At 42.1% G+C, this 13,310-nt stretch overlaps 1 protein-coding gene across 1 annotated transcript in view; it reads left to right on the top strand.

Annotated features, from left to right (window-relative positions):
* LOC117987822 (androglobin-like) overlaps positions 1-12,528 on the top strand; it is a 30,128-nt gene extending 17,600 nt beyond the window's left edge. The window contains exons 18-27 of the mRNA XM_069502481.1: positions 887-1,067; positions 1,609-1,882; positions 2,858-3,037; positions 3,925-4,014; positions 5,146-5,189; positions 6,052-6,178; positions 6,446-6,633; positions 7,607-7,679; positions 10,350-10,406; positions 12,403-12,528. Of these exons, the coding sequence (XP_069358582.1) occupies positions 887-1,067; positions 1,609-1,882; positions 2,858-3,037; positions 3,925-4,014; positions 5,146-5,189; positions 6,052-6,178; positions 6,446-6,633; positions 7,607-7,679; positions 10,350-10,394 (1,202 nt within the window). The 3' untranslated portion in view covers positions 10,395-10,406; positions 12,403-12,528. The remainder of the gene's footprint in view (positions 1-886; positions 1,068-1,608; positions 1,883-2,857; positions 3,038-3,924; positions 4,015-5,145; positions 5,190-6,051; positions 6,179-6,445; positions 6,634-7,606; positions 7,680-10,349; positions 10,407-12,402) is intronic.
* Positions 12,529-13,310: the final 782 nt, after the last annotated feature.

Here is a 13,310-nt window from a genome sequence, read left to right as displayed (position 1 = left end):
CCATCATCAATTAGCACATTGAAGTGGGCTAGTGGGCTAGTCATATGTGCCAGATGACAAATGGATGGTTTTTTTTAAATAGAGATAGCTAGCAAACGAGCAGGCGGGTCACCTGATGTTAAGTGATTACCGCCGCCCATGAACATTTGCAGCACCAGAGGAACCGCCGATGCGTTGCCGGCCTTTTAGGAATTTGTTGGTCCGCCCCTTGAATAACCCCATGTTGTAATCTAAAGTGAACACCGCCGAAGGGAGTCGATTCCACAGTTTGCATGTGCGTGGAAAGAAGGATTTGGCACAACAGGTGGTCGAAGTGCTCCAGAAACCCAGGTGGTGAAGGTGAAATTGATTGCGGTGAAGTTGGAGAAAAAGGAGGGTGGAATGAGATCAAACAACTCTTTGGAACACTCTCCATTATAGAGGCGATAGAACACGCAAAGAGAGCTTACATCTCTGCGGTGTTCCAGGCTTTCCAACGAGCCGGTTAGTTTGGGATCGTCCACAAGGCGGCTGCCTTTGGATCCGATCGAATGGAAGGAGTTGGTTGAATCGAAATGTTGAAATCGAAAGGTCCTCAAATAGAGACCGCGTCTGCCGTCTTGGCAAACGGAGTGCAGGGCGCCCTTACAACAAGATGGTGCGACGACATTTAGAAAGTGGCTGGAATTGGATACAAAAAGCTGAGGATAGTGATGGTGGGCTCTATTTAAGACGGGCATATGTTTAACAGTGGAAGTGTTCCTCTTCTGTCCTCTCTAGTTGTCCAAGTCAGAGAAGTAACGCCGATTTATTTTCTCCAATTAATTATATTAGGTTCGGCCACTAGGTTTTACATCTCTTGGTTCTTTCTTCAAACATCACCTAATTATTTAATTCGATTTCAAAGGTAAATGGATCCCATATTTTCAAGGAGTATTCTACTGTCATGCACCAGTCAAGGTACATCTAGATTTGCAAAGCTCTCTGCCGTTCTGTTCCATTGCTGTCTACGACAACGACAATGGGAAACCGATGCCGCAAGTTTATAACGCCCATGTCATTTTCAATTTTAAGCCTAACGACAACGGGTAAATCTTTTTCTTCTTCTTGCGCTTGTTCCTATTTTTTCTCCTAACGGCGCCGGCGGTTACGCACTCATTTCATTCGATCCGAGTCCGAGAAAATACGTTCGTTTTTGTTTTGTATGATAGCTTATGACATGTCACGGATGACGGATAGAACTCGGATGACGGAAGTGTAATGCTTAATTGCCGTAAGTGCCAGTTTCGAGTCCAAAGCATAGATCGAATAACCAATAGATATTGGGGCACTAAGATTCTGTAATGGCGACCTCAAACCGGCGGGGTGATTTCGTATCTCGCGACAGGCTTGCGACAGACGTCGCGATCATTGCTGTCAAAACAGCGGCTAGAGAGAGACAGCAATAGCCACAAAGCAAAATAAGAAGAAAAAGAAGAGAGACAGCAAATGAACTGTCGCATTGCTACTGCAACGTTTTACGTAATAATAAAAGTTTCGTCAAAATCGGTTGAACAGATGGGCCGTGAAAGGCTAGCAGACAGACAGACAGACACACTTTCGCATTTATAATATTAGTATGGATTACAGATACACCATAATGGGTCACGGTACCCTACACGAACCACCAGGCGCCAGTTCTGAGACCCACTGGCAATTGACAGTCCTCTCATCCACTGCTGATGTCTTCCATGTCTGCGACAATGATATAGATTCGTGCAAAGAACTGCACTTGACGCAGTCTAACAAGCTGCATATAGATGAAGTGTTTATACCGAACAGGAGGAATATCCTTGGAGGAGTTCAGATATCAGTGCTTAGACAGGAGTATGTTAGTTTCAGAGCAGCTGCTACATCACCTGAGGTAATTTAATTTCTAGGGTTCCGTACCCGCCACGTACGTAGCCAGCGGGACCCTATTACTAAGCCTCCGCTGTCCGTCCATCCGTCAATCCCTCTGTCTGTTAGCGGGTTGTATCTCTTGAAGCGTAATAGGGAGAGAGTTGAAATTTTCCCAGAATGTGTATTCCTATTGCCGCTATAACAATCAATAATAAAAATTTCAAAATGGCCGCTATGAAAATGTGAAAAGTGTGTTTGTTTGTTGGTTTGTCCTTCGATTACGTCGCAATGGAGCAATGGGTCGACGTGATTTTTTGCATGGGTATAGTTTAAGACCTGGAGAGTGACATAAGCTACTTTTTATCCCGGAAATTCAAAGAACTCGCACGGGATTTTTAAAAACCTAAATCCACGCGTACGAAGTGGGCATCAGCTGCTAGTAAGTAATAAAATTTCAAAATGGCGCTATAATCAAAAAAAAATATTATTTCTTGTTCGATGGTCCGGAACCATTTCGTATGCGTGTCCGCCTCGCACTTTACTGATTTTTTCAATTTTTTTTAGGGTTCCGTACCTCTAAAGGAAAAACGGAATCCTTATCGGATCACTTTGTTGTCTGTCTGTCTGTCTGTCTGTCAAGAAACCTACAGGGTACTTCCCGTTGACCTAGAATCATAAAATTTGGCAGGTAGGTAGATCTTATAGCTGACTTTTGGGGAAAAATCTGAAAACCGTGAGTTCGTGAACACAAAAAAAATTAAATTGTGGTCATGAACTAACAATAAGTATTTTCAATTTTCTAAGTAAGGTAACGATATCAAGTGGGGTTCATATGAAAGGTCTTTACCTGTAAATTCTAAAACAGATTTTTATTTATTTTTATATATCATAGTTTTTGAGTCATCCTGCAAAATGTCGAAAAAATACGACTGTAGTACGGTACCCTCATTGCGCGAGCTTGACTCGCACTTGGCCGGTTTTTTTTTTTGTTTTGCAGCTGGAAATGGAAGCAATCCTCTACTCTATCTCGCCACAGGGCGTCGCACAAGAGTTGGATAGATGTTCGGGCATCGGAGAGTTGTATTGGCCTTATATTAAACTAGACTCGATTCATGTGACTTTCAGTTCGAGGAGTGCGAAGATACGATCTATTGCGTCATCAGCGAATTTGTCTTTGGTAAGAAAATAGTCAGAAATGAGGAGATCCGTAGGAGAACTAGAGTAACCGACATAGCTCAACGGGTTGTGAAGCTGAAATGGCAATGGGCAGGGTACATAGTTCGTACAACCGATAGACGTTGGGGTCCCAAGGTGCTGGAATGGCGACCTCGCACCGGAAGACGCAGCGTTGGAAGACCCCCCTCTAGTTGGACGGACGACATCAGACGAGTCGCAGAGAGCCGCTGTATCCAGGCGGCGCAAGACCGTGGCGTGTGGAAGTCCCTACAAGAGAATGTCCAGCAGTGGACGTTTATTCCTTGATGATGATGATGATGATGATGATGATGAAGAAGAAAATAGTACAGTTGTAGCCTAGTGGTTAGGACGTCCGCCTTCTAATAGGAGGTCGGGGGTTTGATCCCGGACACGCACCTCTTACTTTTCGGAGTTATATGTCACTTGCTTTAACGGTGAAGGAAAACATCGTGAGGAAACCTGCATACCTGAGAGTTCTCCATAATGTTCTCAAAGGTGTGTGAAGTCTACCAATCTGCACATGGCTAGCGTGGTAGACTATGGCCAAACCCTTATCACTCTGAGAGGAGACCCGTGCTCTGTAGTGAGCCGGCGATGGGTCGATCATGATGATGACTGTGAAAGACGTTAATAAAGTCTGTCCCGGCTTACTCACGTGTGTAGTCGACGTTAGCCCGACTAGTTTCGAACGCACGTGCGTCCCGCAGTCAAAGTCCGCGGACGGACTCCCTTGAAAAAGGACCCCGGATGGGTTCGAAACTAGTCGGGCTAACGTCGACTACACACGTGAGTAAGCCGGGACAGATAGTATTTATAATGGAAATCACTCACGGTAGTTTAAACGTTAATAAAGATTATTCCGAACAGGTACAGAGAAACTCGGTATTTGCAAGTGCCCGTTCCCTGAAGACACCTAAGACACAAAGAACGAGCGCGAAAACTAAGTCGACGACCAAGGTTAGTACCTATACTGACAACTAGTTCATGCCCGTGACTTCATCCGCGTGGATTTTTTTAAGTTCCTTGGCAACTCTTTGATTTTCCGAGATAAAAAGTATCCTATGTCACTCTGCAGTTCAATATTTATAACCATGAAAAATATCACGTCAATCCGTTGCACCGTTGCAACGTGTTTGAAGGACAAACCAACAAACCAATAAACCAGCTTACCAATAAACCAACAAACAAACACACTTTCGCATTTGTAAAACGACAAAACGACGACGTAACGTGGGATGACCTCCCTGGTGCAGTGATGAGTGCTGAGGCCTTATAAGTGGGAGGTCCCGGGTTCGATTCTTATAGGAGGGGCAGTTTGGGAATTTATATTTTCTGAATTGTATCTGGTCTGGTCTGGTGGGAGACTTCGGCCGTGGCTAGTTACTCTTACCACCCTACCGGCAAAAGATTTAGCGTTCCAGTGTGAATGTCATGTAGAAAATATAAACCACCGTAAGGAATTTCACCCTCACCACCTGGGTGTCTGTTGCACTTCGACCGTCCGCTGTGCCAGATCCTTCTTTCCACGCACATGCAAACTGTGGAACCAACTCCCATCGACGGTGTTCCCACTAGATTACAACATGGGGTTATTCAAGGGGCGGACCAACAAATTCCTAAAAGGCCGGCAACGCATCGGCGACGTTCCTCTGGTGCTGCAAATGTTCATGGGCGGTGGTAATCACTTAACATCAGGTGACGCGCCTGCTCGTTTGCTCGCTATCTCTATTTAAAAAAATAAAAAAACCAATCGGTTCAAACTCCGCCCGTTGCACTATTGTCGTACCTACTCCTAGCACAAGCCTGACGCTTAATTGGAGAGGAAAGGGGAATATTAGTCATTTAACATGGCTAATATTCTTTAAAAAAAAAACAGGGGTAGGTACATAATATGGGTTTAATAAAACAGCCATACCCCTTCTAAGTCAGCTCTCTTCCATGTAAGAGTGCACTTTACCATCAGGTGAAATCATAGTCAAGGGCTAACTTGTGTCAGAATTTAAAAAAAAACAGAAAAACTTATGTACTGAAGAAAAATATCAACTTGATAGAATTGTTCATTTCGATTATTGCTTTTTTTTTTTTTAGATTAAGGATGTCAAACCATTGGAGCCTAAGCAATATACAATTAAGTAAGCTTTGTTAATTTACTAGCTTATGCTCGCGACTTCGTCCACGTGGACTACACAAATTTCAAACCCCTATTTCACCCTCCTAGGGGTAGAATTTTCAAAAATCCTTTCTTACTGGATTCCTACGTCATAATAGCTATCTGCATGCCAAGCCTACAGCCCGATCCGTCCAGTAGTTTGAGCTGTGCGTTGATAGATCAGCCAGTCAATCAGTCAGTCAACTTTTCCTTTTATATATTTAGATTAGATGGTGCCTGCGACTTTATTGGATTTAGGATTAAGAAAATCCCGTGGGAACTATTGATTTTCCGAGATGAAAAATAGCCTTTGTCCGTCTCTGGGATTCAAGCTATCTCTGTACCTTTGTCAGAATCGGTTAAGTGGATGGGCTGTGAAATGGTAACAGACAGACGGACGGACAGATAGATGGACGGATAGACAAACAGATTATCGTGGCGTTAGTATGGATACATTATATATAATATCTATCTATCTATCCGGCTGTACTCACGTGTCTAGTCGACGTTAGCCCGACTACTTTCGAACCCATCCGGGGTCCTTTTTCAAGGGAGTCAGTTCGCGCACGCGTCGTGGTTGAGACTGCGAGCTGCGCGTGCCGCTGCCCGTAGAGCCCGTTGTAAGTTTGGCTGAGGGGGGGGAAACAGCTGCAGATCGTCTCCCGACAGTTCTTGCTAATCTTCATCGCTGGAGCTGTCACCGTAATCCAGTCAAGCGGAGCTAAAAGTGTCCTGTCCCACGACTGATGCCCTTGTCTTCGCTTTAAAAACAAAAAGTGGAAATCAGTCACGAAACGCTAAAAAAGTATGGATACACTTGTTAAATAAAATATTATCATCATCAGAGTGACAGCACCTAACGGATGGCCGCTGACTGTTGCCCAGTGGACCAGAGTAAATGAAGTACGTAACACGCACGAGGAAGAAAAGCTGGACATTAAAGCATCAAAGAAACCAATGTCGAAGGATAGGGTTAGTACCAGAAAAATTTATGTTGTGATAGAAATAGAATAGAATTATGTTTTTAAAAATCCCGTGGGAACTCTTTGATTTTCCGGGATAAAAAGTAGCCTATGTGTTAATCCAGGGTATAATCTATCTACATTCCCAATTTCATCCAAATCCGTTCTGCCGTTTTTGCGTGATTGAGATTTCTAATATTATAGTAGGAAAGTAGGATAGTAGGATATTAGAATTAGGATTAAGATGCATAGGTAAAAAAACCACTCTTCTCATCAGAGTAAATCACCAGAAGCCCTGTACCGACCACAGCCGGGTGATGCTTACGTGGAGCTAGAATGTTCTCTGGCAGCCGGCGGAGGATCCCAGGCCAAGCGTGATGATGAGAGGGATCTGCAGTTCGCTGCTGAGAGAAAAAGTTGGGATATGCTCGAGCCGGGGAGGAATCTAAGAGGATCCGAGATTAGGTAAGTTATTAGTGACTGAGTGTTAGCATCAGAAGATAAGATTCTCTATGAAGAAAAAGCGGTAGATTATCTCTTTCTAAAATTTGAAAAAAAAAAAAACATTTAAGTTTCTGCATAATTTTCTTTACGGAACACTGAATTTGCATAATAAGTATCAATTCATCATACATCATCATCATGATCGACCCATTGCCAGCTCACTACAGAGCACGGTCTCCTCTAAGAATGAGAAGGGTTTGGCAATAGTCCACAACGCTGGCCATCTTCTTCTTGTTCTTATTCACTCTGGGCTGGTTTCCACACTTAAACGTTTCCGTCTGTTGTACGTGCATCGCCCCTCCCCGCCGAAGTCTTCACTCCAGCCATCCAAGCTCGCTCCAGAAGCCAAATAGACCGCCCAGGTTGCCGAGGGCTTCATGGGAACCCAAATGGCGTTCGTGTTGTTCTGCTACGCCCGTGCACTCTAGGAGTACGTGCGTCGGCGTTTCATCGACCTCCATGCAGGCCCTGCACAGAAGACTGTCGGTGACACCTATAACGAAAACGTGTTTGTTTAGTGGGCTATGTCCTGTTATGAGTCCCACCACCTTCCTAAGTTTACCTCTGTCCAGGCGGAGTAGTTTGTTAGTTTGTCGTTTGTCTATGTTAGGAAAAGCCTCTTTCTTTGGCTTGCCTACAGTCTGTTGTGTTAGCCCATAGTTGGGAATGTTCTTTTAATGTTAGTTCATGCAACCAGGTTTTATACTCACTGAAGGGTATGGGTACGATAGGCTGACAACGCTGACCATGTGCGGATTGGAAGACATAAAAAGTCTAGAATACGCAATTACGCCTATGCTAAAAGAAATCGTAAAATTTAATTAAGTGTTACATTAGTTAGCAATTTAGAATATTGCTCCGTTATTAAATTAGTGATATTTCAAAGCTGCAATAGTATAATTATTTGTATTTTAATTAAACTAACGCTTTACAGGAAAGATTTCAGAACGGAATTCCTCGAGGTGGCGCTGCAACCGCCCTCCCCAAGCTTACGGACTGTTACAGAGGTTAGAATTATAATTAAATTCTTTATTTCTTTGTTTAGGCTTTTGAGAATTTCTAAAATAACAAATAAATTTTATCTATGCTTCTTGATTATGAATTCAAAATGCATCCCTTATTTATTGCCATACTTTATTCACTGCACCTAAAAGGTTAGTGGTTAGGACGTCCGCCTTCTAATCGGAGGTCGGGGGTTCGATCCCGGGCACGCACCTCTAACATTTCGTAACAAACAACAACAACACGAACGTCGAACAAACGTTCCTCCCAGTGTTGGGGACAATACACAGAGATACTTTCAGCTATCCATACTAATATTATAAATGCGAAAGTGTGTATGTCTGTCTGTCTGTCTGCTAACTTTTCACGGCTCAACCGTTCAACCGATTTTGACGAAATTTGGTACAGAGATAGCTTACATCCCAGGGAAGGACATAGGCTACTTTTTATCCCGGAAAATTGAAAAGTTCCCACAGGATTTTTAAAATCCTAAATCAACGCGGACGAAGTCGAAGGCATCATCTAAATATATAAAAGAGAAATACCACTCACTGACTGACTGACTAATCACGAAATCTCAGAAACTATAAAGCCTACAAACTTGAAATTTAGAAGGTAGGTTCTTTCTAGGACCTAGGTGTCAGCTAAGAAACGGTTTTGAATAATTCCCCCCCTAAGGGTGTGAAAGGGGGGGTCGAAGGTTGTATGAAAGTCCTATGTTTTGAAGTTAGAGACGTGAAAATCGACATTTAGGTTATTAGCTTTAAATAATAAAAATCTGTATGATTCAATTTGGGAAATTCCCCCCTTAAAGGTGGTAAAATAGGGGGGCAATGTTTTTATAGAACAGTTTTAACAATTGTTATTTTTACTTGAAGTTTTAAATGTAGGCTATTTCGAGGGGGTAGGTATCAGATAAGAAAGGATCTAAATAAATTCCCCCCCCTAAGGAGGTAAAATGGGGGTGGAAGGGTTGTATGAAAATCCTATGTTTTAAAAGTTAGAGAAATGAAAATTGGCATTTAGGTATTCTGGGTTCCGTGTCTTAAGGTGAGGCTGACTGAGTAGGTAATTGAGACCTTTTGCAGCGGGAAAATTTCAGATCTCATGAGAAACCAGAAATTTTACGCGGACGAAGTCGCGGGCATCTGCTAGTCTAGTATAAAATAAGGAAGGCTGGCTCTCTCTATCCATATGGAACTCCATAATGTTTTCCAACATGGCCTGGTGAACTGGCTCTTCTCATTCTGAGTAGATGGATTGTTATGTGAATGGATTGTTATGTGAATGGATTGGTATGTGTATGGATTGTTTTGTGAATGGATTGTTATGTGAATGGATTGGTATGTGTATGGATTGTTTTGTGAATGGATTGTTATGTGAATGGATTGTTATGTGTATGGATTGTTATGTGTATGGATTGTTATGTGAATGGATTGTTATGTGAATGGATTGTTATGTGAATGGATTGTTATGTGAATGGATTGTTATGTGAATGGATTGGTATGTGTATGGATTGTTTTGTGAATGGATTGTTATGTGAATGGATTGTTATGTGTATGGATTGTTATGTGAATGGATTGTTATGTGAATGGATTGTTATGTGAATGGATTGTTATGTGTATGGATTGTTATGTGAATGGATTGTTATGTGAATGGATTGTTATGTGTATGGATTGTTAATTCTCTAAATAAAGACTCGAAATCTGTTGAAGTTAAAAATTTATTTTCAGGATACCTATAGCGAACTGGAAGGAGAGGGAAAAAGTAAGTTTGAAATAACGTAAATTAATATTGTTGCCAATTGAATGAAAACATGTCGTAGGAGTCATGGTGAAAAGTCCTGGAGTGGAGACCGCCTACACATCCAATCTACCAGCCTGTTTGCGTCCACTGCTGGACATAGGCCTTTCCAAGAGCACGCCACCAAACACGGTCCTCAGCCTTCCTCATCCACCCGCTCCCCACCACCTTACCGTAATCGGGAATAGCAGGGCTGCCGGGAACTGGGGGCCTTTGTCTGTTGGCGCTGCTCATTAGAAGTAATGCCCATACTGACCACGCTGGGCAGGCGGGGTGGTCAGCGCAGGGCTGTAGGCCATTTCGCACCAGTGACGCTGCTGCCCGTCTCTGGTCTGTGTTATTTAAAGCCAAGCCATTGTTATCCCGCCATTCTTCGGTCGTCATATCCTCGTTCGCTGATTCGCAGGGGGCACCGCGTGCAGGTGAGGTTGACATTTGGGGTGTTAAGATGTTGGTGCACCCCCTTACCCCCCCCCCCCCCCCCCCCTACACATACCTAAGCGGAATCCAGCACGATGGACCGGCAACATAAAGAAGCGGGCGAGAAGAGGCTTGATGAGAAAGGCAGACATGGAAAAGTGGAAAGGCTAAGTCCTGTGGGCGAAAATAGGCTCATGATGTTTATTATGTTTCTACCACCGTACCGTACCGTTCAATGCTGATGCGTTCCGAGATCAGTGTTTCCTGCCAATTATAATACGGGTATTACCTTCTAGGCAAACGCGTCCCATCTTAGGCCACATCATCACTTCCCATCAAATGTGATCGTGGTCAAGCCTGCGCCTATAATGAATAATAAAAAACTTACTATAATTGAAATACCTAACTACTTATAAAATTATTTTTCTATGGGTTTTTTCTGTTAATTTCAGAAGATATCCGTTTTTTCGCTAATCAGCAAGGTCCTTCTCCTGTGACTGAAAGTGACAGTAAGTGATCACAATTACTGTAATAAAAAAGTAAAAAAAAAACCTTGACTGAAATTATTTTCAAACTAGCTGATGGCAGCGACTTCGTACGCGTGGATTTAGATTTTTAAAAATCCCGTGGGATCTTTTAGATTTTCTGGGATAAAAGCTTATGTCACTCTCCAGTGGCCCTACCGCGGTTGTTTGACAGCTACAAATCGCAATCATCTCTGATTGGTTAATGCTAGCTCACTATTGGCTACAATGCATTGCACAAATTCAACCAATCAGAACAATTGAGATTGTAACAACTAGTTCATGCCCGTGACTTCATCCGCGTGGATTTTTTTAAGTTCCTTGGCAACTCTTTGATTTTCCGGGATAAAAAGTAGCCTATGTCACTCTGCAGTTCAATATTTATAACCATGCAAAATATCACGTCAATCCGTTGCACCGTTGCAACGCGTTTGAAACACAAACCAACAAACCAATAAACCAACAAACCAGCAAACAAATAAACGAACAAACAAACACACTTTTGCATTTATAATAAGGGTATTTTCCGGGGTAAAAAGTAGCCTATGTCACTCTGAAGGTCTTTATCTATACCCAGGCAAGAAATCACGTCAATCCGTTGCTCCATTGCGACGTGATTGAAGGACAAACCAACAAACAAACAGACATTCACATTAATTATAATAGGGGTAGTGATCACAGTATTAGATAATACCTATGACCAGTGGCGTGCACAGGGTTTGAAGCCAGGGTAGGCATTAGTTAGGTGAGAACCTTTTAATACTTACTGGCTGGTCATATTGAAAAATATGCATTGAGCTATTACAACTGGGGTAAGCAGTGCATTTATGCCTTTATGACCTGCACGCCACTGCCTATGATTCCAGCTAAGAGCAAGTCAATTTAATTTAAAAAAAAACTATGTAGTGATTAGTTAGGTAAGTACTTAAGGTATTGGTATTGGTTACGAAACACGAAAACTGGAGTCTTTTGGTTTCAAAGGTTCCATTCCAAGAAACACTTTGTAAAGTTGAGTCGTAGGACTTAGTTAAAACTCAGTAGAAACAAAGTTTCGTACCAGTTGCGAAATGCAAATTCACTGGCAACTGCCGAAGTTTCGTGGTTTCAAAGGGCTTGTTAAAATCTATTAGAATAAATGAATGGTTTTAAATTTAATAAAAGTTCCCTAAAGAGAAACGCAAAAAAAGCAGTGTTAGCCTAGTGGTTAGGACGTCCGCCTTCTAATCGGAGGTCGGGGGTTCGATCCCGAGCACGCACCTCTAACTTTTTGGAATTATGTGCGTTTTAATTAATTAAATATCACTTGATTTAACGGTGAAGGAAAACATCGTGTGGAAACCTGCATGCCTGAGAGTTCTCCATCATGTTCTCAAAGGTGTGTGAAGTCTACCAATCCGCACATGGCCAGCGTGGTAGACTATGGCCAAAACCCTTCTCACTCTGAGAGAGACCCGTGCTCTGTAGTGAGCCGGCGATGGGTTGATCATGATGATGATGAAAAGTTCCCTAACGAGTAACGAACTCCGTGTTGCGGTGGTGGGCGCTGTGGTATCCCATACACTTTTTATCCCAGAAAATCAAAGAGTTCACACGGGTTTTTTTTTTTAATCTCATTCTACGCGTACGAAGTCGCGGCCATCAGCTAGTAATTCATAATATAACTATAGATGGAATGCGCTATGCGCTTTCCTAAAGGTTCAGTGGCACCTTAAAAAAAAAAAAAAGTTAAGGTGCATTTAGCCAGTGTAAGACTTTTAAAATGTACAACTTTAAAGGTTTCAATGCACTTGAGCTGCGCTGCGCGACGCGGTGCTGCAAATATAGTTTATATGAGTTTGTATGGAGCAAAGTGCACTTGAGCGACGCGGCGCGGCGTGGCTATAGTATAAAAGAGTTTGTGTGGAGCAAGGCGCTCGCTACCGAGTCGCGCAATGCAGCGCAAATGCGCTTGGACCTTTAGGTACACTGTTTCTTCTTTTAGCGCTAGAAATGTCAACCGAAAGTGAAGAAGAAACGAAATATCTAACGATGCCTGAGCAATTGAAAGATAAATTCGTACCGCTCTACTATGTTCCGCTGTGCACCAAGGAAATTGAACAAAAAAGGTAGTAGCTTATACTATTAAAATACATTTTGTTTTTCACCATCAATCGAGCAAGGGTCACTTTACAGATGTTCAATGATTACCATCCTCCATGAATATTTGCTGCACCAGAGGAACGGTCAATGCATTGCCAGCTTTTTATGCATTCATAGATCTTTTCCAAGAATAACCCCATTTTGAAGTTTAGTGGGAACACGGCTAAAATCAGTCATAGTCCATTGAAAAGTTACATTTGGGGTTGCGTTTTTTAGAGGACGCAATTTTATTTTTTTGATGTGTAGGGGGGGTTAGTGTAAAGCTAAAACCAAGTTTGTGGGGTCGCCACCCTTGTCCCACGGCCGCCATCTTGAAAATAGGGGTTGAAATGGTATTTACGATATATCTCTTAAACTATTTATTTGATAAAAAAAAAATTGTTAACATTTTTTGTTGCAAATTAAATTTTCTACAACTTTGGTCCAGTAACTTTTTGGCGTAGAACTATAAATAAAAAAGTTATAAGCGAAAATCTTCAGAAATTCGAGAAAAAAAAAATTATATTTTTCGATGTTACTTTTTTTTATCATTTTACGAAAAAATGATATCTGACCATTTTTGTAGATCGTTTTTTGAGGAACAACTTTTATTCGCATCATTTTTTCATTAAGTCAATAGTTAAGGTTTTACAGCGCTCCGAAGTGAGTACTATTTTTCAGTATTCTTAACTATACCTATATTATACGTGTGTAACTGTGTACCTATAATAATATGTCATCAGTTATTGTCTGAACATAGATCTGTTGCAG

Source organism: Maniola hyperantus, chromosome 13 (assembly GCF_902806685.2).
Source record: "Maniola hyperantus chromosome 13, iAphHyp1.2, whole genome shotgun sequence".
NCBI classification, from domain to species: Eukaryota; Metazoa; Arthropoda; class Insecta; order Lepidoptera; family Nymphalidae; genus Maniola; species Maniola hyperantus.
This window is presented reverse-complemented; position numbering and strand designations above follow the sequence as displayed.